The sequence below is a fragment of the Peromyscus leucopus genome, chromosome 16_21 (assembly GCF_004664715.2).
Source record: "Peromyscus leucopus breed LL Stock chromosome 16_21, UCI_PerLeu_2.1, whole genome shotgun sequence".
NCBI classification, from domain to species: Eukaryota; Metazoa; Chordata; class Mammalia; order Rodentia; family Cricetidae; genus Peromyscus; species Peromyscus leucopus.
The window spans coordinates 19708222-19734728 of record NC_051084.1 but is presented as its reverse complement, the minus strand read 5'-3'; the positions used below and the strand labels follow the sequence as shown (position 1 = coordinate 19734728).

General features: G+C 40.6%; 1 protein-coding gene across 2 annotated transcripts in view; it reads left to right on the top strand.

The window, feature by feature from the left end:
* The first annotated feature begins 327 nt into the window (after nt 1-327).
* LOC114696506 (solute carrier family 5 member 4A-like) overlaps nt 328-26507 on the top strand; it is a 59254-nt gene continuing 33074 nt past the window's right edge. Inside the window, exons 1-8 of one of the 2 annotated variants that reach the window (XM_028874255.2) lie at nt 328-489; nt 1158-1229; nt 2729-2833; nt 5611-5670; nt 8936-9040; nt 22816-22921; nt 23949-24029; nt 25611-25831. In XM_028874255.2, coding sequence (XP_028730088.1) covers nt 331-489; nt 1158-1229; nt 2729-2833; nt 5611-5670; nt 8936-9040; nt 22816-22921; nt 23949-24029; nt 25611-25831 — 909 coding nt within the window. In that variant the 5' untranslated portion in view covers nt 328-330. The remainder of the gene's footprint in view (nt 490-1157; nt 1230-2728; nt 2834-5610; nt 5671-8935; nt 9041-22815; nt 22922-23948; nt 24030-25610; nt 25832-26507) is intronic. The other variant, XM_028874256.2, reaches the window with a different exon arrangement.

Below are 26507 nucleotides of genomic sequence, written 5' to 3'. Positions count from 1 at the left end.
CCTTATGTCTTTTTTCCTTTGTCTTCCTTTAATCTCTCCTTTGTATTTCCTTGTCCTAGTCAATTGTCTTAAATATTCTCTTCTTTCTCAAATACTTCTCATATCATTTTCCATCTCTAATTCCCATTCTCATCTCTGGCTTCTCTCCAAATTGATTTCCAAATTCCACTGAAGCCAGAACTAGTCACTGTAAGGTGAGAGCCTGAACATACAGGAGAGGTTTAAAGGTCTCCTGTGGACAGAAGCTGCCTCTGATATCCTTCCCCACCTACCCGAGGCTGATCATTAACATAGTACTTCTATATAAAGAAGTGCCAATGCTTGCTTGCAATGGGGAGAGCATTGCCTACAGCCATGGCCAGCACAGTAAGCTCCAGTACCAGCACTGCCAGTTCAGAACTGTCTTCACTGTCAGAGAACATCAATAATGCTGCTGACATCTCTGTCATTGTCATCTATTTCGTGGTGGTGATAGCTATTGGAGTGTGGGTATGTGGAATTCCAGTGATGTTTCTGGGAGGGCACAAAAATTGCATAGGAAAACATGTCATGGTGGATGTGTAGAATGATGAGTTGAGGCAATGATTTTCCAAGTATCATTGTCTTTCTGTCTGAATAATTTGCTTGTGTGTGGCATGAATAACGGTAGCACTGAATGAATTCATTCCTCCAGCAAGTCCATTATTTGAACAGAACTAGGGTCGGGCTCTTGCTCTGCTTGGCATGCCCAGCACCTGGCATCAAAACCACAAATGCCATTTCTCTTTCTCATTTTAATGACTTCCCTTTGCTGTTTATTTTCTCACTTATTGAGTGAGAAGTTTAGATCATTTGTATTCTGTTCATTCCTTCTTTTCAGTATCCAGTTTGAAGCTCAAAATCTTCTTCCAAAGACAGCTTTATAGATGCTTAACACTGTTTTCATAAACTAAAATAAATATCAGATTTTCAAATATAGTTTCTTGAAGTCCTCTAAGTCATTATTAAATCATGACTTTCATGTCCATTAAAAACCAATGCTGTGTTACTCTATCTAGAAAAGCATGTCTCTCTGTGATATCAATGTTAGCATGCTGTGTGGAGCAGCTGGGGACTCTCTTTGATCTTGGGGGTGCACCTATTGTTTCTAACCCTCTAATGATTTCCTTTCTGCTCAGGCAATGTTGAAGACAAACAGAAGCACTGTTGGAGGCTTCTTCTTGGCAGGTCGAGCTATGACCTGGTGGCCGGTAAGTGGGTCAGAAGTTTCTGGAGATATACGTTGATTGAAAAGTCGGGGTGGCAGCAGGGGTACCTGCCAACTTGCTTTTTTTCCCCTATAATAAATCCTACACTTCAAAACTGTGACCTGGGATTGCAGAAAGATTATAACATATAATCAATTGAGAGCAGCTTTAGTCTAGCTGCAGGAGACCTACCTCAGTTCTGTTTCATGTGCCTCTTTTTGGTTCTCATGAAAAAGCTTCTTAGCTTCTATTTAGCTCCCTGAATTCCTTTTCTGCTCCCAATCCTGAGCTAACCCTGCTCATCTCTGGGAAATTATCTTCTCTTTCCAGTGTCATCTTGCTCCCTGATCACTCCAGTCCTGCCTAGAACATCATGTTCTTCTTTTCTACACACTTAATGATTGCAGGCCATGTTCATTGTGGTGATGTTGACAGTGATTCTCTTGGACAGTTGCCCACCAGATATTGTTTCTGAATTTTGGTATATGGCTCCTTCAGAAAGATTTTTCATTGTAGTAGAGGCAACATGTTCCTCTGTGAGTCTACAGTGGCAGCATTGGGTTGGGCATAGAGTGAGTGCTCAGAACATGTTCCCATCAGTAGATCAGCCTTGTCTAAATACCATAAAAAGGAAGTCGAATTAACCATTCTGGTGGGGATAGTAGGAACAGATTTACTCAGGGCACACAACCAACATAGCCTTTCTGCTGCCCTTTTTGTGAATCATGCAATTCTCAACTAATCCTGCAATCCCTCCCTGACTCCAAACACCTTCATGCAAGGAGTGATTGTAATGAGAGATATAGAACAAAGGCCCTGCAGAATCTCACATTCTCATTCTGTTCTTAAGACTAGCACTAGTCTCTGCCCATTGAAGAGCTCTTTTCATCTTTGACTTTATTGACAGAAATCAGTGTGGTGGAAAATGTAACGAATGGGAACAGAGTGCTTATGGCTTGGAGGACAGAGAATTCTCTATGGTGCAACTTTGGAGTCTGTCACTACTTAAGAGTCAAGCACTGGTAGGAGACCTGGAAGTTTGAGGCTCCAAACAGAATGCACAGAGGGATACACTGATGGTTCCATAAGGCGGGGTTCATTGGGGTTTTCTGTAAAAGGCCTAATTATAAGTATCTTGTGCTTTAAAGGCCAGAGTCCGTTGTGACCTCACGGAAATGTCACTGTAACACAAAGCATGTGAGAGTCACGGCTGTGTTCCAGCACAAGTATGAAGGACACTGAAGTTTAAATTTCACCTAATTGCAAATTTGTACATCTCACTCTTCAGATGTTTAAAAACCATTTTAAACTATTCACAGTGTGAGAGGTGTTCCTGGCTCATGGGTCACAGAATAACTGGTAACAGAAAGTTTTTGTCCATGCACAGTCTTTGCTGCTTTTGCTCCAAGAAGTAGCGACTGACCCATCTCAACACCCACCTGTTTCCAAGGGGAGGAATTCGGTCTTTTGAATCTAACTTTAATTAATTTCTTGCTTTGCAGATGGCTGCCTCTCTGTTTGCAAGCAACATTGGCAGTGGCCACTTTGTGGGCCTGGCTGGGACAGGTGCAGCTTCAGGAATTGCCGTTACCGCATTTGAATCACATGTACGTGAAAGCAAATTTATATAATGTATATATATATATTAAAAGAACACACACACACACACACACACACACACACACACACACACACATAGATGAAGTCCTGTAGGTTTGGTATGTCATCTTTCAAAGCTTTCATTCCTTACCTCCGTGCTACTTCCTCCCAAGGCCTCACTTGGGTTTCTTCATCCTTCTGGCACAATCATTTGCAAACCCTCATGATATATATATATATATATATATATATATATATATATATATATATATTCTTTTAAGTCAAATCCATGTCTGGGTATTTCAATTGGGTATATACCTCCGGTTTTCCTGGAAGTCTGTATCAAATGTACTCCCTTTGTTCTAGTTTTTACTTTCCCCTCAACTAGTCTACTCTTTGTTTGTCCTTGAGCACTTCTGTAGCTTCATTCTTTTCTTAAGTAGTTATTCCTACCAAGGATTTTATTTTTGTACAGTTTAAGCCACACTTTCACTTGGTCCCTGTGACTATTAGAGCTTTTATGTCTCTTGTTGATGTCACACTCTATGTTCATTCCTGAAGCAGAAGTAAAGATTAAGTCAAAGAAAACTCACTGCGGAGAGGCTCCAGGGTGAATACACTTGCCACACAAGCAAGGGGACGGAAGTTCAGATTCCTAGAACACTGAGGAGACATGAAAACCCACCTGCATTTCCAGTCTCGGTGGTGGAGACAAGGGATTTGACAATTTGGGTAGTGGGAAGAGCTGTATCCGGAGCTTTTGGTTTGATTAAGAGCCTCTGCCTCAAAGAACAAGGTGTAAGAGCAGTTGAAGAGGATTCCCAACATCAGTCTTGGACCTCTGCACCTATGTGTGCACCATAGACACACTGAAAGGTTAATAAGTAGCTCAGGCATTTGGGCTGTAATTCCAGCACTGGATGGCAGGGGCAGGGGCAGAGGCAGGGGCCGGGACAGGGGCAGCAGCAGGCAGATTTCTGTGAGTTGGAGACCAATCTGGTGTACCTAGTGAGTTCCAGGCCAGCCAGGCTATATAATGAGACCCTGTCTCAAAATAAGTAAACAGGTAAATAACAGGCAGAGAGCAATGCCCCCTTCTTGACACAGCTTGTCATCAAGTCGAGCAGACAAGTGTGCTCCAACTACGGTGTGGAAAGCACAGAGACAGAAGCATTTGCCACATTGAGAGGTCACACCATGTAAATGTTTCCCTGTGCCTTTTTTCCTGGTAGGTTTGAACAGTCCCAAGTGGTCAGCATTAAACACATATACATTCCAGCAATTCTAAATGGACTGGGCAGATCACACACACACACACACACACACACACACACACACACACACACACACACACCAATAATAAAATAGATCATGAGGGGGAGTGAGGAGCACAGGAAAAGAGAGGGAAGAGGAACTGACTGGGCTGCATAGGCAATTCTTAAAAATCATTTTACCAGAGAGATCACACAGGAGGTATATATCCATTGCAGACAATAAGCGTTGTTGGCACACACCATAAGGGTTTGCAGATGCTTGTGCCAGAAGGATGAGTAGAAACCCAAGTTAGGCCTGAGGGGACATTGGCACTATAGTAAGGAATGAATGTTTTGAAAGATGACATACCAAACCTACAGGACTTCATGACTGATCTGTTACCATTCTACAGACGCTGCATCCCTTAACTAGAGCCTAAGTTCTTCAGAACAGAGAACATGGCTTTCCTCCACCCACATCACTCTATCACACAGCCGGGCAGGTGGTGAGAGCATCACACACAGCTCATGAGGAGCCTGTGTTTTCTCTGTTCTCCACAGCACACGTCAGAGCACACATTTCAGGAGTCTGTTCTTTTCCCCCCAACATGGGCTCCGGAGATTAAACTCTGGTTGTGAGGCTTGCGCCGTGGGTGCTTTTACCAACGAAGCTATCCCACAGGCCCCATCTTACCCTTTCCAGTGTTCTTGTATATGTTCATATTGGTAGAATAGACAAAGTTGGACTCCAGTGCAATTTTAAACAAACTGCCCTAGATGAACACTGGAAGTGACCTTGCGTTACTCATAAATGCTTCTGCCTTTCCAATGCTGTAGGTTGTCTTGTTTTGTTTTTGCCTATTTTTACTTCAGAAATATCAGGAACATACCCAGACTTTGGCCTGATATGCCTTGTGGCCTGAGATTGGATCAGATAGTGCCATGAACTGTACAATGAAGCTGCCTCCATAGGCATGAAGAAAACAACCTATAACCCAATGTATATCACTATCATGTTACAGACATCTATTTTTTATAGTTTTGAACTTGAATTTCTTGAATTTTAATAAAGCTCACATCCTTCCTATATAGGACCTTGATTATTCTGCTCATGAGACCTGCTTCACTAGTTGTGGCAAGAACAGCGGTGTTGTGTGTGGAGATGTCATAAAATCTGCACTTTTAATACCAGATTATATCAATAGCTATATTTGGTAAGACTTAAAGGGACCTGAGGATGTTCTTTTCTTTCCTCAGTTTTTTCTCAATGCTTTGACACTCATGGATAATTCTCCCATCTAAGATCATTTATTTTGACAAAGGTTGTATAATCTTATCTTAGTCAGGTGAATTAAAAACAATTTATCTTTTGCTTGTTTTGACAAATAGTAGATATTAAATTGTATAATACTACATTAGACAGGAGCTAAGGAAAGTGATGGGGTTAGTTTGTCTCGAGCTTCAGAGGTCATGACATTATAAAGTCACAAACCAAACTCCTTTAACTTCATGCTGCCCTTGGTTTGTTACAGTCGTTTCTCTTGTTGCTGGTTCTGGGGTGGTTTTTTGTCCCCATCTACATCAAGGCAGGGGTAAGTATCTAATGTATTTATTTATTTATTTACCCATTTATTCTTTCTGTTAAATCATGAAACCTGGGTACTTGTTCTTCATTGGTCCCATTGCTAATAATATACAGAAAAAAATATCAAATTATTTGGCCATAGGGTCCCCCAATACACAATGTGTCGCTCACCAGGTGAAAAGTCAGTGGTGCTTCTACCCAGTGATCACTGTGGTAGAGGTGGGAGGAAAGCTGGAGTCACAGGCATGTGTTGGGAGAAGTGCTTCAGTGGTGATCCTGTCTTGGGGGGTAAAGCTGAATTCTTCAAGTAGAAAAATTGGATGATGGAATCACTATATGGAAGCTGAAAATCTTTCTTTCCTTGAGTATTTGGGGCTCAGTTAAAATTAAGGCTAATTAGAGAGTTGTGTGGGAGAAGAGTGATGAGAGGTAGAGGAGGTAGTAGGCACAGTGGGGGTGGGGTTCGGTGGTCAAAGTTCCATGTGTTTCCCTATGTGGGGGGAGGAATGGGAGCAGTGGAAGAGGCGATTGTGCAGGAGGAAGTAACAGAGGGGAGACAAAGTCTGCTTGCACACGTGTGAAAATATCACAGTGAAGCCCATTGTTTTATATAATTAAAGTGTGCTAAAAATACAATGCAGTGGTGGCGCATGCCTTTAATCCCAGCACTCGGGAGGTGGAGCCAGGCGGATCTCTGTGAATTCGAGGTCAGCCTGGTCTACAAAGCAAGTTCCAGGAAAGGCGCAAAGCTACACAGAGAAACCCTGTCTCGAAAAGCCAAAAAAAAATAAATAAAATAAAAAAATAAAATACAATGATATAGGAGCTGGAGAGATGGCTCAATGGCTAAGAGCACTGACTGCTCTGGCAGAGGCTCCAGATTCAATTCCCAGCATCCATCTGTAACTCTGTAACATCTGTCTGTAACTCCAATCCTAGTGACGCCAACACTGTTTTCTGACCTCCTCAGGCACTGCACACATATAGTACACAGACATGTATGTAGGCAAGCACTCATACCCATAAAATAAAATTTACAATGATATAAAGTTATTATATACTTAGTATAATGGCAAAAAATTTAAAACTATGATACCATTTAAAAAAGAGTGTCCTAGGACAAGAGAGCTGTCTCAGTAGGTAAAGGCACTTGCTGTCATGCTTGATCACCTGAGTTCAGTCCCAAGGATTCATGTGTCAAAAAGAGAAAATCAGTTCCTGCAAGTGTTCCTCTGATCCCCACATGCACACCTTGCTGTGTGTGTGTATGCATGTACACACAAAAATAAATAAACAAATTTAATAAAACCTTGAAGTGTTCTATATCCTCTTGAAAATGGGAGGTGCAGGGCTTTCAAGGATTCAAGAGTCATGAGTAGATTTCCATTTTATGAAGTTTCACTTGGGCGTCTGAGTGGAAAATGGACTTGAACAAAAGTTCATGTGATCTGGGGCTGGGACAATAGCTCAGCCAGTGAAGTGCTTGCCCTGCAAACATGAGGTCATGAGTTTGACCCACAGCACCTCTGTAAAAATGCTGGGCAAGACAGCAGGTGCTTGTAATTCAGCACTGAGGAAGCAGAGATGGGCAGGTCCCTAGGGCTTCCTAGACAGGCAGTCTAGCCCAATCACCAAGTTCTACCTGTCTCAAAAAGACAAGGTGGATGGTACCATTGAGACAACACCAATGGGTGTGCTCCAGTCTCCACATACATACATACATACATACATACATACATACATACGTACATACATACATACATACATACATACATACGAACACAAATATTCATGAAATCTTGTGACTGAGTGGTAGGACTTGCCTGTAAAACCAGAATTTAGGAGGCACAGGCAGAAAGACCAGGAGTTCAACATCACATTTGGCTATACATCAAGTTGGAGGCTAGCCTGGGCTACATGAGACCATATCTCAAAAATAATAAATTAAAAGTTCCTACCAGCCAGAGTGAGGCTCAAGGAAGGAAATAGCAAGGAAGAGAAACCACTTCTTGGTTCCTTGTGACATGTTTGTTAACAGATTCGGGATAAAGGCAGATATGAGTAATTTGGAGGCTTGATGTTTGGGGATCAGGATCCATAAGTGCTCCATAGATGGAGCAAGAATTACAGAGGAAGGCCAGAGATGGAGAATAGGACAGTAATGAATTAACAATGTAACTGTGTGTGTGTGTTGGTGCCTATAGGACACACATGCAGAGATGTGCAGGTTTATCAGGAGGGAGAGCTGTGTGGGAACCACTATGGGCATCCTGTTCTTTGGAAACATTGCTTCAGACCCTCGTATAGCTTTGAGGATGCCTCTGTGAGCAAACACCAGGTCTTCAAATGACCTTTCTTCAGGACGATTGTCTGAAAACCTACCCTGGATGAGGAGCTCCTCCTTTGCACTCCTGCAGAAGGTGCAAAGTTATTCATTCCTGATTTTCCTGTTGAAAGATGCTATCCTTGGTTCTAGAGTGCATGCCCCAGTAGACACATGCCCCAGTAGACGCATGCCCCAGAAGACGCATGTCTGTAGCTGGCCATTTCTCCAGGGCTGCTCTCCATTGGTGGCCTGCTAAGAACCCTTCTTCTTCTTTTTGACAAAATGGATGTGTGTGTTTATTAACATATTTTTGTATCTGAAGAGATTAAATAATGAGCCCCATCACTCTGAAAAACACAGAAAGCTTCATTACTTATTCTAGATGTCCCGTGAGCAATCTCTTACTTCAGTAATGAAAATTAAGATTTTTCTCTAAGTTCATACTTGTAAATCTTATTTTCAGTAAAGGGAATCATATAAACACATAATCTAATGTATCTTACAATGTACTCAATAATCAATTTGTTATGATTATATTACAATTTATTATTTACAAGTATTGTTTTTGCTGTACTGCAACATTACTAGTAATAATAATAAAAATATTTGTTGAGTGTCATACAGATATTTGGTAATGTGGTAGGTACTTTATTTATACTTTTGCACTAAACTCCTACTTTAAGAAAAAGGAAGTTCAGAGACTGTAATTCGCCAAAAGTGTCATAATATGTAGTAAACATCAGAGCCAGGAAGAGATTGTTATTCTGCCTCTGGTGCTTGAGTTTATTCCATAATCATCACTCTACTGAGGAATTGTGTCTTTCTTGCCTCTGTATCCCCAAGATGTCTTGCATAGTGCTTAGCTATCTGAAGTCATTGAGCAAATGTAAAATCATCCTAATGCACTAGGCTCGAGATGAATTGCTGTTGATGTCTGTTTCTGCAGGTGATGACCATGCCAGAATACCTCAGGAAGCGGTTTGGTGGGAAGAGGCTTCAGATCTACCTATCAGTCCTCTACCTCTTCATCTGTGTGGCTTTGAGGATCTCAGTGAGTTCTCTGCCTCCTGGCATTGGAGATTCCACAGTTGGCCTGTTGGGGCCAGCTGCTGAAATCAGACACTGGTGTGAATAGACTGTGAATAGCACTCACAGGGTCAAAAGGAGATGCCTCAAACTTCCTGGGATTTCTCTCTTAGGTCTTTGTGGGTGGGAAAATGCTTAGCATATGCACATGCCTAGAGCAGCAGACTTTCAGATCATGAGAACCACAAGAGTTTAGATCGACTCTCTGAAAGCATTCCATGTGTTAAAAAACAGGTGTGGCCAGAGCAAATGTCAGTCACACAAGGAATATCAGCTGCTTTCTACAGGTGCCTCTTGGCTTCTGCCTTGCCCGATACACAGTAACTTTCTCTGAGCCAGCTCTGACTTACATTATTCTTTTCAGTGTAATGATAAAATAAGAAGGGAAGTACTTTGTATCATTAAACCTACTTAACTTTGCCTTATGGAAGATGGCCCTTGTAAAACCTGTATCATAAAAGAGTGGCTAAAATGATTATTCCTTGGAAATTATCTCTGATGGAAGATGACAGGTCTTTGAACTTTGAGCAGCACATGAAAACAGAAAGGGTAGCTTACTTATCCATGTGTATCAATGCCTAATAAGATATCTGAGCTCATAGCCAGGGCATGTGTATCAGTGGTTAGGACAGAAAAGTTGCCTTTGCTGTTGCTCTTCTGTTGGGCTGAGTTACTGTTACAAGTAAACCAGCTGCTGGGCCCAGATGCTATGGGCTGTCCTAAAGCCATGTGAGCATTTTTACCTGTGTTGAGCTGTGCTTAATGTTAGCAAAGATTCCCAAGCAACAGGTGTTACCAGAGACCAAGAAGATGAGGATTTACACGTTAATACTTGGCTACTTGTGAGTACATAAGCAGAAGGTGTGTCCTGCACAATCAGGAAATGTGTTAGTTCCTGCCAGGTGGAGTTGGTAATGACATTTTGATTAAACAGTCCTCGTGGTGGGAAGGTTAGAAGAAGCAGAAGACCCCCTGGGTGCCAGAGACTTTATGTCCATATGTTCTAAAAGTGGGTAGGACTTGCTAATCTCTGAGGTCCTCTCAGACATCTACAGCTTTATTCCAAAGATCATGAGTGTGTGCTGAAACTGAAGGGCATCAGTTAAAGGAACCCTTGAGGGATGTGGCCTTTTGGAGTACATGGTTCTGGGTGGTAAATAAGGAATGGAATATAGGTAAGCTGGGTGGAGTGCAAGAAATTCATGTGCACGTGAGTGTTTTCCACGTGTGTCTGTAATCAGCTGATAGTGTCTCAGCAGTCCTTTTGTGCCTACAAGGTTATGTCTTGAATAATATTAATGATAATAATTAACCTTAGACATGTTTGTTTATACATGCATACCCATTGATAGGCAATTCTCTCCTGGCTACTTATTAAACTAATCATTATAAGACCTTAATATTTCTATCTTAAGTTTTCAGAATCTCCCCTGCCAGGATTGAGAAAAGATCCATCCCAGGTTTCAACCTCCAGGAGCATAGATATTGAGACTCATTAGTGGCCATGATGTCCCATAATCCCCAAACATTTCAGTTCACACTTCCAAGAAGTACTGCTGCTCTTCTGGAAAACAGTAACACTGGGAAATGAACACAGCTACAAACTACTAATTTACTGAGCTATTAGCAATTGTTCCAAAATGGTCTCTTTTAGTAAAAGAAAATCCCATATCATTAAAATTCCTCTTTATTAGAAATGTTTCCTTTTCATTGTTTTCCCTTTCTCTCAAGACTTTTCATGATTTTATTTTTAACTAGTTAATTTTCCCACACATAATTTTATTATTTCTAATGAAAATAGATTTTTTTCACACACAATGTATTCTTATAGTTTCCACTCCCTCAGCTCTTCCCCAATGGTCCCACTTTCCCACTCGTACCCTTTATTTTCTCTCTCACTGGAATAAAACAGGCATCTAAAATAATAAGAATAATAATAAAAAGAAAATAAGAAAAAATAAAATAAAAACAAACAAATCAGAATAGGACAAAATGGAAAAAAGAAAACACACAAGAAACACATACAGATGCTGATGCACACACATTTGCACACACAGAAAACCCATTAAAACAAAATTGGGAATCATAATATATAAAGAAAAGATCTGTAAGGGAAAAAGGAAATAAATAATGCTCAGATGAAGCATTGTAAGAAAAAACAGAAAAAAGAAAAAAAACCTCCAACAATACCATTGAGTTTGTATTCTTTCGGCCATCTACCACTGGGTATGGGACCTGCCCTTAAGTGTGGTTTGTATACCCTGTGAGACTCCATTGGTGAAGACTAATTTTTCCTTCGTTAGTCGTTACCAATTGGAAGTAGCTTATGGGTCAGGGGTGGGGTCGCGTGTTCAGTTCCCCCATCAGCAATGGGACCCTCTCTGGCCAAGGCCTGTGTAGGTCCTGTGCATGCAGCCTCTGTCTCTGTGAGTTCATATATGTGTCAGTCCTGCTGTGTCTAGAAGACCTGTTTCCTCGGTGTCCTCCATCCCCTCTGACTCTTACAATCTTTCCTCCTCCTCTTCTTCAGAGTTCTCTGAGGCCTGAGGGGAAGAATTTGATGGGTACCTCCCATTTAGGATGGAGTGTTCCAAAGTCTCCAGTTCTCTTTTTTCTTTTCAAGTTCTCTCAACATTGTCCAGTTTTGGGTCTCTGTATTATTCCCATCTACTACAGGAGAAAGCTTCTCTGAGGATGCCTGAGCAGGGCACTGATCTATGAGTATAGCATAATGTTATTAGGAGTCATTTTATTGGTATGTTTCATTAGGAGAATTTAGTATTTGGGTTCCCCCTAGGACCTGGAAATATGTAGTCTCAGGTTCTTGACCAACCGAGCAGTATCAGGTATGGGTTCTATCTTACAAAACAATCAGACAGTGGTTGGTTACTCACACAACTGCTGTGGGGCACCCCCTGTGGTGGCCAGGTCCCAGAGAGAGGTAAGGAGTTGGTGAGGGAGGATTAAGTCAGGCCATTGGTTATCAAATTATCTCTCAGTCTGACTGATTAGCAGACAGAGTGCTTCTTTATTTGTACAGACCTCAGAGAGCAGGGATAAGTTCATATTGTTCCAAAACATAGATCATGTCATTTCTGGTTTTGAACATATATTTAACTTATTTCATTTGTACATCTGGGGTCACAAGTTTAGTCATCATTGATAAACTATGGCAGAACTGAGTTATCTTTTACATTTTCCCTTAAGTTTAGTCATCATTGATAAACAGAGTAATTTCTTACAATCATTTTCACTCATAAACCCATAACCTAATTTTTAAGAATCTAGAGGCATATGACAGCCTGTTCTCAGGCTGCCAGCTTTTGTGGCTTCAAGGACACTATACAGAAGGGATATCTCCAAGCCAGCCCTGGTCGATTGCCATATTCTGAGCCGTGTATTAACTCTTAATGGTCAGAGCACCCAAGAACAAACTCAGGCCAAAGCTGCTGCAGTTATTATTCCACTTCTGGAATAATACAATGTTTATATTTTATATCTTTATAGAATTTACTTGTAAATTCTTTTGCTCCTGGTTCAAAAGACACCACAGTGGCTCTGCATGAGTTAACTTTTCAAACCTCATTCTCTTATTATCCTTCCACATCATTCTTTGCCCATCAAGATAAGCCCCTATGTAGGGCAGAGGTAACTTCAGCTAATCTAACATTGTTGCTGTATATGCCACATAATCACTTGAGTGTCTAGTAGGAAGAGGCTTGTAATCTGATCTGCCAACTCCTATAGCCACTGAATCTTGTTGACCTTTTACATTTGCTTTGTTCTGTTATCTTGTTCCTGAGGAAGTATGGAGCAGATATTTCAAGAATATCTCAGAACTTCATAAAGAGCCTTCTGGTTTCTTTATGTGTTTCACAACCTCCAAGGTATAAGGAAAACCTTCAGGTAGATGAGGATATCTGTTGTTATTTTACTCTTTTGCTCTTTAGGGGGCCCACTACCCAGCTCCCAAATAAATACACATGGAGGCTTATTCTTTTCTTTTTTTTCATTTTTCTTTATTAAGACATTTTCTATTCACTCCACATATCACCCACAGATCCTACCTCCTCCCTCCTCCCACCCCCAGCCCTCTCTCCCTAGCCCCCTACATCCCCATATCCCTCAAATCAAGGTTTCCCATAGGGAGTTAGCAGAGCCTGGCACACTGAGCCTAGGCAAGTTCAAGACCCTTCCCACTGCACCAAGGCTGTGCAAGGCATCACATCACAGGCACCAGATTCCCAGAAGCCTGCCCATGCACCAGGGATGGATTCCGATCCCCCTGCCTGGGTGCCCCCCAAACAATCTGAGCCAAAGAATCATTTTCCATATCCAGAGGACCTAGTCCAGTCCCATGGGGGCTCCACAGCCACCAGTCCACAATTGATAGTGTGGCCTGTCATCTCTGCATGTTCTCCCATCATGACCTTGATGTCCCCCACCTGCAGAATCCCTCCTCTCTCTCATCAGTTGGATTCCCAGAGCTCAGCCTGGTGCCTGGCCGTGGATCTCTGCATCTGCCTCCATCAGTCACTGGACAAAGGCTCTATGATGACAGTTAGGTTATTCCCTGGACTGGTCACCAGAGTAGACCAGTCCAGGCACCCTCTGGACCAACCACTGCCAGTAGTTCAAGGTGGGGTCATCCTTGTGGATTGGAGGCTTATTCTTAATTATGAATTCCCAGCCTTAGCTTAGCTTAGTTTCTAGCCAGCTTTTCTTAACTTAACTTATTCCATCTATCTTTTATCTCTGAGCATTTTCCCATTCTCTTACTTCTGTAAATCTTACTCTTACTCTGTGGCTCGCTGTGTAGCTGGGTGGCTGGTTCCTGGAGTCCTCCTCCTTCTCTGGCTCCTAGCTTGCTCTTCTCACTCTAGATTTCTCCTTCTATATCTACTCTTTGCCTGCCAGCCCCACCTATCTTTTCTCCTGCCTCACTATTGGCCGTTCAGCTCTTTATTAGACTATCAGGTGTTTTAGACAGGCACAGTAACACAGCTTCACAGAGTTAAACAAATGCAACATAAAGTAATACACATTAAAATAATATTCCGCTACAGATATCTCCCTGAAAGTGGGAGGGGTAGTATGTTAAGGACTTTCCTTGGGAAGCTTAGAAGCAGTATTCCTGGGAGAAGGCATAAATGATTTGATCTTCTCATCCCATTCTCCCTTAATCATACATAGAAATCTGTTCTATTTCCCCTTCCTAGGGATATCCATCCTTCCTTCCTGGTCTCCTAACTCTATACCTAACCTCTGTGATTATAGTGATTATAGTCTGCTTATCAAAGACTTAATGGCTAATATCTACATATAAGTGAATACATACCATTTTTGGTTTTTTTTTTGGAGGGGGGGGTCTGGGTTACCTCATTCAGGATGATTTTTTTTTCTAGCTCCATCCACTTACCTGCAAATTTCATGATTTTATTTTTTAAATGGCTGAGTAATATTCCATTGCTTAAATATCTCATATTTTCTTTATCTAGCCATCTGTTGATGGTCATCTAGTTTGTTTCCAATCTCCAGCTACTATGAATAGAGCATCAACAAGCATGGTTTGTCTCTGTAGTAGAATAGAGTCTTTTGGGTGTATGCCCATGAGTGGTATAGCTGGGTCTTGAAGTAGATCTATCTATTCCTAGTTTCCCAAGGGCCCCACACACTGATTCCCATCATGGTTGTACGAGTTTACAGTCCCACCAGCAATGGATGAGTATTACCCTTACATCACATTCCTGCCAGCATTAGCTGTCCTTGTTTTATTGATCTTGGTCATTCTGACTGGTGTGAGATGAAATCTCAGAGTAGTTTTGATTTGCATTTCCCTGATGACTAAGGATGTTAAACATTTCTTCAAGTGTTTCTCAGCCATTTGTGCTTCATCTGCTGATAACTCTCTGTTATGATCTGCACCCTATTTTTAATTGGGTTACTTATTTTTTTAATGTTCAATATTTTGAATTCCATATATATTTTAGAGATTAGCCCTCTATCAGATGTGTAGAATCTTTTCCCATTGTGTAGGCTGATGCTTTGTCTGAAAGACAGTGTCCTTTGTCATAAAGAAGCTTTTCAGTTGTCTGAGGTCTCATTTATTAGCTGTTGTTCTTAGTGCCTGGTGCTATCAGTGTTTTGTTCAGAAAGTCTGTTCCTGTGCCACTGAGTTCAAGGGTATTCTCCACTTTCTATTCTATAAAATTCAGTGTATCTGGCCTTATCTTGAGGTTCTGGATCCAGTTGGAGTTGAATTTTGTGCAGGCTGATAATTTAGGGCAGGACCTATTTTCATTCTTCTACATTCAGACATCCAAATTGATTGCATTGTAGTCAGAGAGGCCACAAGGAGTTATTTCAACCTCTTTGAATTTGTAAAGATTTGTTACGTGTTCCAGGATGTGGTCTATTTTAGAAAACTTTCTGTGTGCTGCTGAGTGGAGTGTGATTTTTTTGGTGTTTGTGTGGAGCATTCTGCAGATACCGTTCAAGTCCATTTGATGTATGATGTTGACTTATTCTTTTTTTTTTTTTTTTTTTTTTTTGGTTTTTCGAGACAGGGTTTCTCTGTGTAGCTTTGCGCCTTTCTTAGAACTCACTTGGTAGCCCAGCCTGGCCTCGAACTCACGGAGATCCACCTGCCTCTGCCTCCCGAGTGCTGGGATTAAAGGCGTGCGCCACCACCGCCCGGCTATGTTGACTTATTCTTATGTTTTTTGATCTTTTTTTCATATAGACTGCGTATTGGAGAAAAGTGTGTTAGTAAAATTATATACTATTAATGAGTTGGTGTTAATCTGTATCTTTAAATCAAGTAGTGCATTTTTATGGAATTGGGGGCACTAGAATATTTTTTTTGTTTTGTTTTGTTTTGTTTTTGTTTTTGTTTTTGTTTTTCGAGACAGGGTTTCTCTTGTGTAGAATATGTTTATAGTGGTATGTCTTCTTGGTTAACTCTTCACTTGATTAGAATGAGGTGTCCCTCTTTATCTCTTGATTAGTTTAGGTTAGAGTCTATTTTGTCAGATATTAGGATATTGATGCCTGCTTGCTTTCTGGCTCCATTTGATTGGAATAATTTTATCCAACCTTTCATTATAGGGTAGGGCAATCTCTATCTTTAAAGCTATGTTTCTTGTATACAACAGATAGGTGGATTTCTCTTCTTGATCCATTCGGTCAGCCTGTGTCTTTTGATTAGATAATTGAATCCATTGATACTTAAAATTATTACTGAAAAGTGTGTTAACAGTAGTCATTGTAGTGTTGGATTTTTGTGTTGTTTGTTTCCTCAATGGTACTGTGTATTTTAATAATTATGGCTTCATATTTTCTCCACAGCCTCTCTGCTATGCTCGTTTCTTTCTTCAGTCCAAATTATTGCTTCCTACATTTCCCTTAGTTTTTATTTTATTTTTATTTTTATTTTGGATACAAATTGTTTCAGACTGTTTTTATCATGGAAAGCTTTTCTTTATCCTTCAACCATGGCATATAGTTTTACTGGAAATGTTATCTTACGTTGCTGCTGTAGTCCTTTAGGACTTGGAATGCATTGCTCCAGGCTCTTCCGGCTTTCAAAGTTTTTCATTGAGAAATCAACTTATTCTGACGGGGTTTTCCTTTATTTGTTACTTTCTGTAGTTGAACTTTACTTTGGACTGCCGGCTCACAAATAACAACATGGAGACTTATTAATTATGAAAGCCTGGTCTTATCGTAGGCTTGTCCCACTAGCTCTTGTAACTTAAATTAACCCATTTATTTTAATCTACATTCTGTCATGTGGCTCGTCACCTCATCTCTCTGTACTGCCTATGGTGTTTCTTCCATGTCTGGTTAGTGACTATGCCTTCTTCCCAGAGATCTCTCTCTGCCCGGAAGTCCCACCTACACCTCCTTCCTAGCTAATGGCCATTCAGCTTTTTATTACACTGATCACAGCAATACATTTCCAGGCATTTTCAAATATCCCACAACAACTTTCTTTCTGTCTTTTCCATTTTCAGCTTTCACATACTTCTTCAACAAATAAACCTCCCCCAAATTAGGATTTATTCACAATTCTTCTCCTCCACCACAACCCTTTCACAGACAACCAAATGTGGTATCCCTCATTTTACTAAATTTGGGGTTTACTTCTAGAAGTTTATCCTCTGTATGGGAACCTTTTCTGAAAGTTAATTTTGTCAATTAACTCTAGAAATCATTCAGTTTCTATTCTATCTCCTTTTCAGAACCTACCAAGAGGGGCAAGAGTGAGGCTCAGTGAGCAAACTGCTTGTTGCCAAGACTGGCCCACATGATGGAAGGAGAGAATGAACTCTTACAAGTTATTTATGCACATGCCATGGCAAACACAAGTGTGCACATCCCACATGCACACGCACACACATGGGCACATGCACATATATACATGCATAAATAAATGTAATATTGAAGAGGCCCCAGTGATGGTGCATACCTATATTTCCGGCTTCCATTTGTGGGGATAAGGAAAGAGGATGATGCCATCCCAGGAGTTTAAGGCTAGCCTGGGCAAGACAGATTGTCCAAGGAAAGAGAGGAGGTAGAAGAACCCAGAAATGCTTACTTTCACCCAGTATCTATTAGCTTAAAACTTCCACCAGTTTCAGCTGCAGATCTAAAACTGGCCCAAGTCCTCATAAGTGAATGTCTGCTGGGTTTTGGTGCTATATAATTCAAAGGGCCTCAGCTAAGTTTTCATTTTTCTTTGCTTCCTCTCTGATCTTCATGCCATACAGATCTTCTAGCTGAGGTTCATTCCCACCTCCCCTGCCCCATGTCTTCTATTAAAGACCACATACACTAACATTGCATCTTGTCTGGTACATACTTGCTCTGTTTAACATAAAGATTCATAGAGATTCACAAACTATCCTGCCAACCCTCCCATCTTCCAGAAGGATTTCTCTACATTTCCATGTAATCCAGATCTATAACAAAGTAAAGTCCTATGACAGCTGTGCAACAAAGTATCTAATAATATGACCTTCAGACACACTGAACAAATGAGTCAAAAGACTACCACTTGGTACCTGTGTGATGTCAAACCAATCCTCTCGGCCTCTTCCTCTCTCAACATTTGACATGATTATAGTAACACTACCTAAAAAGTCATACATTCCTCAAAAGTTTGAAAATACAGTTAACTCTTTGGCAGTTAAAGGATTTTCAGAATGAAGGAAAAATACTTCTTGTAGCTAGAGTTTTCCTGCCTTGCCCACAGTCAGGACAAATCTTTGTCACCGCCAGTCCCACAGCTGCTCAGACCCAACCAAGTAAACACAGAGACTTATATTGCTTCAAACTGTATGGCCATGGCAGGCTTCTTGCTAACTGTTCTTATAGCTTAAATTAATCCATTTCCATAAATCTATACCTTGCCACGTGGCTCATGGCTTACCAGCATTTTCACATGCTGCTTGTCCTGGCGGCAGCTGGCAGTGACTCCTTCCGCCTTCCTGTTCTTTCTTTTCTCCTCTCTGTTAGTCCCACCTATACTTCCTGCCTAGCCACTGGCCAATCAGTATTTTATTTATTGACCAATCAGAGCAACACATTTGCCATACAGAACATCCCACAGCAACTACTTCATTCATCTCTTGAAAAGAGACCAATCCCATATAAAACTATAAGAAAGGGGTGTGTGTGTGTGTGTGTGTGTGTGTGTGTGTGTGTATGTGTAAAAGTTCTCATTGGTAAACAAGAATACTAATACTAATTTTAAGCCAGGATACGGAGGCGCGTGCCTTTAATTCCATCATTTAGGAGGCAGAAGCAGGTGGATCTCTGAGTTGGAGGTCAGCCAGGGCTATACATAGTGAGGAAAGCACTCTAATTTTAAAAATACATATTGAGATCTGGGAAAATGGTTCCATGGATAATAATGGTTCTTGTGCCAAAATAAGGACCTGAATCTCAATATCTAACACCCAAGTGACAATCCAGACACGGTCATGTGTGTAGGTAGGTTTTCTCTGTCTCTCCAGTCAGTTCTGTCCTGCCAGCCCACTCCCAAATAACCACACAGAGACTTATTATTAGTTATAAATGGTTGGCCAATAGCTTAGGCTTGTTCCTAACTAGCTCTTACATCTTTAATTGACCCATATTTAATATCTATAATTCACCATGTTTCAGCATGGTAAATTCATCTCCCGCTTCCTCTGTGTCTCCTCATAATTCCTGTGACGCCTCCCTTCTTCTTCCCATTGTCCTCTCAGTTTGGCTCTCCACCTAACCTCTTCCTGCCTAGCTATTGACCAGTTAGCCCTTTACTAAACCAGTGAGAACAACAAATATTCACAGTGTACAAAAATATTGTTTACAGCATTTCCCCCTTTTTGTCTAATTAAAAATGAAGGTTTTACTTTAATAGTGAAATTATATATAACAAAAACAGTTATCAAATAAGAATTAGAGTTATAATATTCAATCCATTTGTATTTGGCAAATTTAGAGAAAATACTCTATCATGAGTCTAAAGTTTTATACCAAATTCACCTTTTATCATAACTAAGAAAAACATTAACTCTAATTATCTTGTCTTTAACTCCATCAAAGACCCAGAAGCGTGTAATCTTACCTAATGACAGGGAAATCTGGCTGCCTGGACAGTCACCCAAAGTTCTTCTGTAACACTGGGGCATCCATCTTTGGCCTATAGGCCTAGTATATCTGACAGACATTTATGAGAAACAGGGGATTTTAAAGGACTGTCCTACCTTGTCTTGGCAAAGTTTGGCAGTCTCTTTTTTTTGTATGTCCTACTGGTCCAGTTTGGACAGTATACTGTCAGCAATTGAGGCAAGGGAATTTTTTTTTTGCCCAAAGGGCTAGCTTGCGCTATAAAGAAAGCAAACTCCATACAGAGTTTCTTTGATGTCCCTCATCTTCTCTGAAGTAAATTGGTGCTGCCAGAAACAGACATGTTTCACTGTCATAAAAAGCTTTTTGTTATTAAAACATTTAAAATGCCATATTCTATAGATTTTTGAAGTGTTTGAAGATCATCTATCTAAATATATCTGTCTAATCTTGAAAACATACCTAATATGACTACAAGTTTGATTATTATAGATGAATACCTACTAACCTGTATTTTTATATTATACATTACACTTTCAAATGAGCTGCATAAACGTACCCCAAACAAAAGTAGAAACATACATAGAGTATAACACAAATAACTTTAAACATGTATCAATAAATCAAAATCCATACCAATGTAAAATATTTTGAGATTAATAGTTGCTTTTTGGATTAAAGTAGATTCAATAATCTCAGCTTTTATCACATCATTTCTATATTATATCCCCATTTTTTCCTTTAAAAGAGATCTTTGAATGTAAGTCCTTTGTGTAGCTTTTTTTCTGACTATGACAAAAAAACAGCTTGGAACAAACCCCCTAAACAATGACAAACATTCATAATCAATTGAATAACCAAAACCCACACACATCCCATCTCTTGGGAATATGGTCACTGGTATCTTTGGAGGACCATCAGAAAATTCAGGATAATTGTTAAGCCTTGATTTGAGTAGTATGTGAGGCTGGATCATTTCAGCCAGCAGCTTTGAAACCATTCTGGATGTAGAACTCTGAGGAAACTGTAACAGAGGTACTCTGAGATGTTGGATCACCTGGTGCATCCATTTTCATTGGTGTCTGGTCCCCTTTTTCTAAAAATACATAAACTTTTAAATGTAACATGTAAACCTGTATTAATACAAGTATAGACTGTGCATTGTACACAAGTTAGTCAAAGATAATATTTTGGTTTTATGTTTGACAGGTAAAATATACCTTATGTGTCTTGTAGTTTTTCTAGGTTTATTTCTTTATGTTTATAGCCAGAATTTTCAGGGGGTCTTCCTTGATCAAATTTGATCTCTATTAATTTAGAAGGAATCCACAGCCTTTCATTTTCTATGGAAATAAAAACATAACCTCTTCTCCAAAGCATTTTTTACTTCCATTTTGAAGTTAAGACATTTCAAAATATGCAGGTTAGCTAATCCAACAGCTTCCATAATGCAATGTGTCTTAGCAGTTATCTCTCATTCATCTAATCTAAATTTAGAGACAACACAATAACATACAGGATTCAGACTCCCCGTGTATTTTCCATCTTTACATGACTTTTTTTATTTTATATTACTTTATGACTTTTTAAAGGACTTTGCTTTATTATTATTATATAAAATTTATTTATTTATTATTATACAGTATTCTGCCTGAATGTCATAAGAGGGTGACAGACCTCATTATAGATTGTTGTGAGCCACCATGTAGTTGCTGGGAATTGAACTCAGGACCTTTGGAAGAACAACCAGTGAGCTTAACCTTTGAGCCATCTCTCCAGCCCCAATTTTGTTTTATTTTTAAACCATTTTCTATTCAACGACTGTATATATCCTTTCTCTTTTCCTTCTCAAGCCTATATATTTTTAAACACACTGCTACCTGTTTAGGGGTTTCTTTCATCTGGATCTGTCTTTATTGATCATTGTAGTGTTCTTTGATTGCATGACACTATTCTTAAACTGGTATGTCAGTCACCTGTTCTGCCCAGCTTATTGCATGATGCTAGCACATGGAGGCTGGTGGCTGACTCCAACCCACAGGCAGCTGCTGGGAGATGTGTCTCTTTATTGAGACTGGCATGAGATTGTGAGACTAGGAAGACTATTTGGCTCTGTTTTTGTGTGTTTGGAACTTTTTCTTAAGCTTTCTCAGGTCCTATGTAGATGCAGGTGCCAGACGCTGGGCAACAATTGTAAGCAGACATTCTCTGTTCCACCGATCGATTCTGTCCTGCCAACTGGCTCCCAAATAACCACACAGAGACTTATTATTAGTTGTAAATGCTCAGCCAATAGCTTAGGCCTGTTAGTAACTAGCTCTTACATCTTAAACCCATATTTAATATCTATGTTCTACCATGTGGTGGTAGCTTTTTTTTCAGCACAGCAAGTTCATCTCCTACTTCCTCTGCATCTTCTTGCAACTCCCATGACCCATCCCTCTTCTTCTTCCCATCATTCTTTGTTTGCCTCTCCCATTTAACCTCTTCCTGTCTAGCCACTAGCCAGTTAGCCCTTTATTAAACCAATGAGAGCAATGAATATTCATGGTGTACAAAATGATTGTTCCACAGCACATATCCTCACCTACAACTCCAGAGCTGAGGAACAAGGCAGGAGAAAACAGGAATCAGTAGACTTATGCATCACCTGCCTACCTGTAACTTTCTGAAAGACCCTGTCTCAAGGAAATAAGGTGAAGAATGATAGAGCAGGATATCTGATATCTCCTTTGCCCTCTACACACATGCAGATACCCATACTCACACACAGCACCAAAACACCCTAAACATATTTTTTAAAAAGAATATTTATTTTGCTTCATCAGAACTCAGAGATTCCCATTGGTAACTAATGAGCATCTCTAATCCTCATGGTAAAGAGAATTCTCAAGCCATGGCACCTCACTTAATAAGTGCCTCAAGGGAGCAATGAACTAATTACTTAGAAGCTAAATAGTGAGTGAAACTGCTGTTTGAACATCTTCTGTTAGGAATATGTATGTAGTGTCTTCAGGGGTGAATAGGAATTCACCAGGGAAAGAATGGGGCATTGAGCCTTGAAAAAAGAAGCCAGAGACCTGAAGTACATGATTTTCCCCATCTTTGCTGTTCCCTTTCTAGTCAAACATATTTTCTGGAGCCATATTCATAAAGCTGGCATTCGGACTGGACCTTTACCTGTCGATCTTCATCCTTTTGGCTATCACTGCTGTTTTCACAATCACTGGTGAGTCCTCTGTGTCCTTGGTTGAGATGTGCCATCTGCTGCTGATCCCACTCATGTGTGTGCATATGTGTTTGTGCCTGTATCATAGTGCAGAAAACAGAGCCACTAAATAAGACACTCCGTTAAGGAACCAATGATATAATCCCACAGTAGAGCAAACATGGTTTTGCTGGATGGCTTTGCACAAGGACAGCTAAATAGAAAAAACAAAGTGATATTAAACTTCTGCCCTTTCTCCTACTTTGTATTTATAATTAAGCATAACAGTGAAACTATACTGTAAGAGAAACTTTGAGCAGATACAAGATACAAGACAAGGGCTCTTCATGGTATCATATCCCATTATTCTAGAGCTAAGGAAGCTGAGACAGGCCAACCTGGGCTACAGAGCAAGGCCCTGTCAGGAAAAAGACAAAGTTAGAGGGAGAAGGGCCAGGGAAGTGAGGGGAAGAGAGGGAATGGGAGGAGAAGGGAAGAGAAAACAGAACAAAAGAAAGAATAAGGCTAGAGAGAGAGTAGAACTAATGAAAGACACAGTGGGGAGATAATGCTGTGGAAACAGGCTTATTTAGGTATGGTAGCTCACACTTGTAATCCCAGGAACTAGAAACTAAAGCAGAAGGATTGCCAGGAGTTCAAGACTAGCCTGGCCAACACAGAGACTCAAGAGCAGCCTTAGCTACAGATTAAGATGCTATTTCAAGCACAAACTAAGAATCAAGCTTGTGACTCAGCCTGTAGCTTCTCTATTTTCTTGCTTTGGTTTTTGGTTTCAAAGTCTAAGCTACCCAGTCCGTCCTTGAACTGAGTCTGGACCTCCAAGACCCTTGAGGCTTACAATCATTTTTCTTCAACCTCCCCGTAGCTGGACTAACAGGCTCACTCCTGGCAGCCAGGGGCTTTGGATGTTTCTTCCTGCCATTTCTAAAGTTTTTTTATGCATCTGGGGTGGAGGAGAAGCCAGTTCTGAGGGCAAACACATAACTACATGTGGATAAAAGACTGGTTCCTCTCTTTATCTCCACAGGGGGCTTGGCATCCGTGATTTACACAGATACTATCCAGGCCATTATCATGTTGATTGGATCTTTCATCCTCATGGCGTTTGGTAAGCCAGGACTGCATCTATAAATCCCTAGATTCTTTTTTCTCTCGCCATTATTGCTTCCTTCACTTCTCCTGAGTCATATTTTCCTGTCATTATTATAATTCCCATCATGGAAATGTTTGCCTAGCATCTTTCTTGTTTTATATTATTGAAAAGAAGAAATGAATGAGTTTTATTTCCTTTAAAAATATTGCTTTGGTCATTTATGTTATTTAACCTCCATTTCTTTGTCTTCAGAATGGATGACACCCCTTGGTTGATAACTTCAGAGGCGTATTGGTGCATTGGATTGAAAGTATAAAACCTTTTGATTTCTGTTGTAGTTCTATCAGTAGGGCAACAATAACTGTTAAAGTAAAGGAGGCCATTGTGAGTGAAGCAAAACCCCTAACTAGACCACACCATGGGTAGAAAAACAGATTACTGGGGAGCAAACTGCCAGGTTATCTCACAGGAAGAGAGAGCAGCTGCTCAGCAGGAAAGCAAGTAGATTTCATGGTAATCAGCAAGTTTGGTCCTTTAGCTGATGTGGACTGCTCTGGCTAATCAGGAATAGATGCTCTTTGCTCCTCAGTTGACCATTAGGTCAGAGAAGAGAAGTAGTGGCTTTCCTGACAAACAGACGCCTGACATAAAGTCTTCTGAGGATTGCTGCGTTTAGGTTTCTGCTTACCTGGGACAAATCCTTATGTTTGCCCAGTAAAAACCAGACTGGGTTGGGCTTGGGCCCTCATCTTATGACACTGTCAGCATTGCCATTTGGGGGCCTGCTTCGTTATCGAGAGAGAGAGAGAGAGAGAGAGAGAGAGAGAGAGAGAGAGAGAGAGAGAGAGAGAACAATGATGAGTACAGGGGAGGGATTGGAGTAGAAAAAAGAGAAGAATGAAAATGAAGTTTCAATTTAAAAAAAACATAAAACAGCTGTGCAGTGGTGGGGCACGCCTTGAATCCCAGCACTGTACTCTGGAGGCAGAGGCAACAGATCTCTGAGTTCAAGGCTAGCCTGGTCTACAGAGTGAGTTCTAGAACAGCCAGGACTACACAGAGAAACCCTGTCCCCAAAAAACAAAAATAGACCAAAATAATCAATTCAAAAAACAAAAACTTACTAAAACAAAACCCTTTTTGATTTATCTAGAACTTTCACTAAATAGATAATTAGTATTAGAATATTTCAGGTAACTATTAACCAGTTGTACTATTTCATATAACAATCTATTAAAAGGGGGTGTTCTCTGAATCTCTTGCCTGTTCATAGAACCCTTTCCTCCTACTGAGTTGCCTTATCCAGTCTTGATATGAGGATTTGTGCCTGGTCTTATTGTATCTTGTCATGCCATGTTTGGTTGATATCCCTGGGAGGCCTACTCTTTTCTTAAGGGAAATGGAGGAGCAGTGGATCTAGGGAAGAGGGAGGTGAGGATTAACTGAGAAGAGTGGAGAGAGAGGAAGCTGTGGTTGGGATGTATATCAGGAGAGAAGGTCACTGAGGTTAGCATGGACTCCACATCAGGAGATAATCATAAGCAGCAGCTCTCTGCAATGTGCGGGAGACGTTTTATTTCTCTAATGCTTTTGCAGCATTTATTGAAGTTGGAGGCTATGAAAATTTTACAGAGAAGTACATGAATGCCATCCCATCTGTAATTGAGGGGGACAACCTGACAATCAGCCCCAAGTGCTACACTCCTCAGCCAGACTCCTTCCACATCTTCCGAGATGCCGTCACTGGAGACATTCCATGGCCAGGAACTGCATTTGGAATGATTATTACAGCTTTGTGGTACTGGTGCACAGACCAGGTAAGTGAATAAGAATGTGTGTGTTTTTGTGTGTTGCTTCTTCTCATCTCATACAAAAGCATCTAGATTCTGGTTTCTACACACAAACATCATTTTTAAAATCCAAACATTTCCACAAGACCAGTGAAAAAAAGCTTCCTGGTGCCACACCCTACGTTGTATCATGTCCCTCCAAAGCAAACAGAGCAGGCTCCTTCGACTAAGTGTTTTCCTATTTATCATCATTCTTCTTGTATAGAAAGAGTGGTCTGTAAACCATAAGCACAGACAGGACTCCATCACAGCCATTCAATATTTTGAGTTTAGCCTAATTGATATGAAACCCTTGCTTTACTGGGACAGTGGATGCTGGTCAGCTGGGGCTTTGAAATCAGCCATGATTAAGAAGCAACCAGCATCATTGATGTGAAGAATTTCCTTAGGGCTGACACACAGAAGCTGTGGCCCAGAAGCAAGGCTGTACCTAGTGCTGGCAGCCAAACTTAGTGATGTGTAATAGTTTTCCAGGTGGTACTGGTTTTGAAGTCATGAAGGGGCTGTGGGGAGCCACTGAGGCTTGGCACTGTGAAAGTTCGGGAGAAGGTATTAATAAAGGTGCAGGCTTAGTTGCAGTGGAAGCCTCAGGATTGACTGGGCCATGGAAAGAAGTGGAGGCTTGGTATGATGTGGCAAAGTC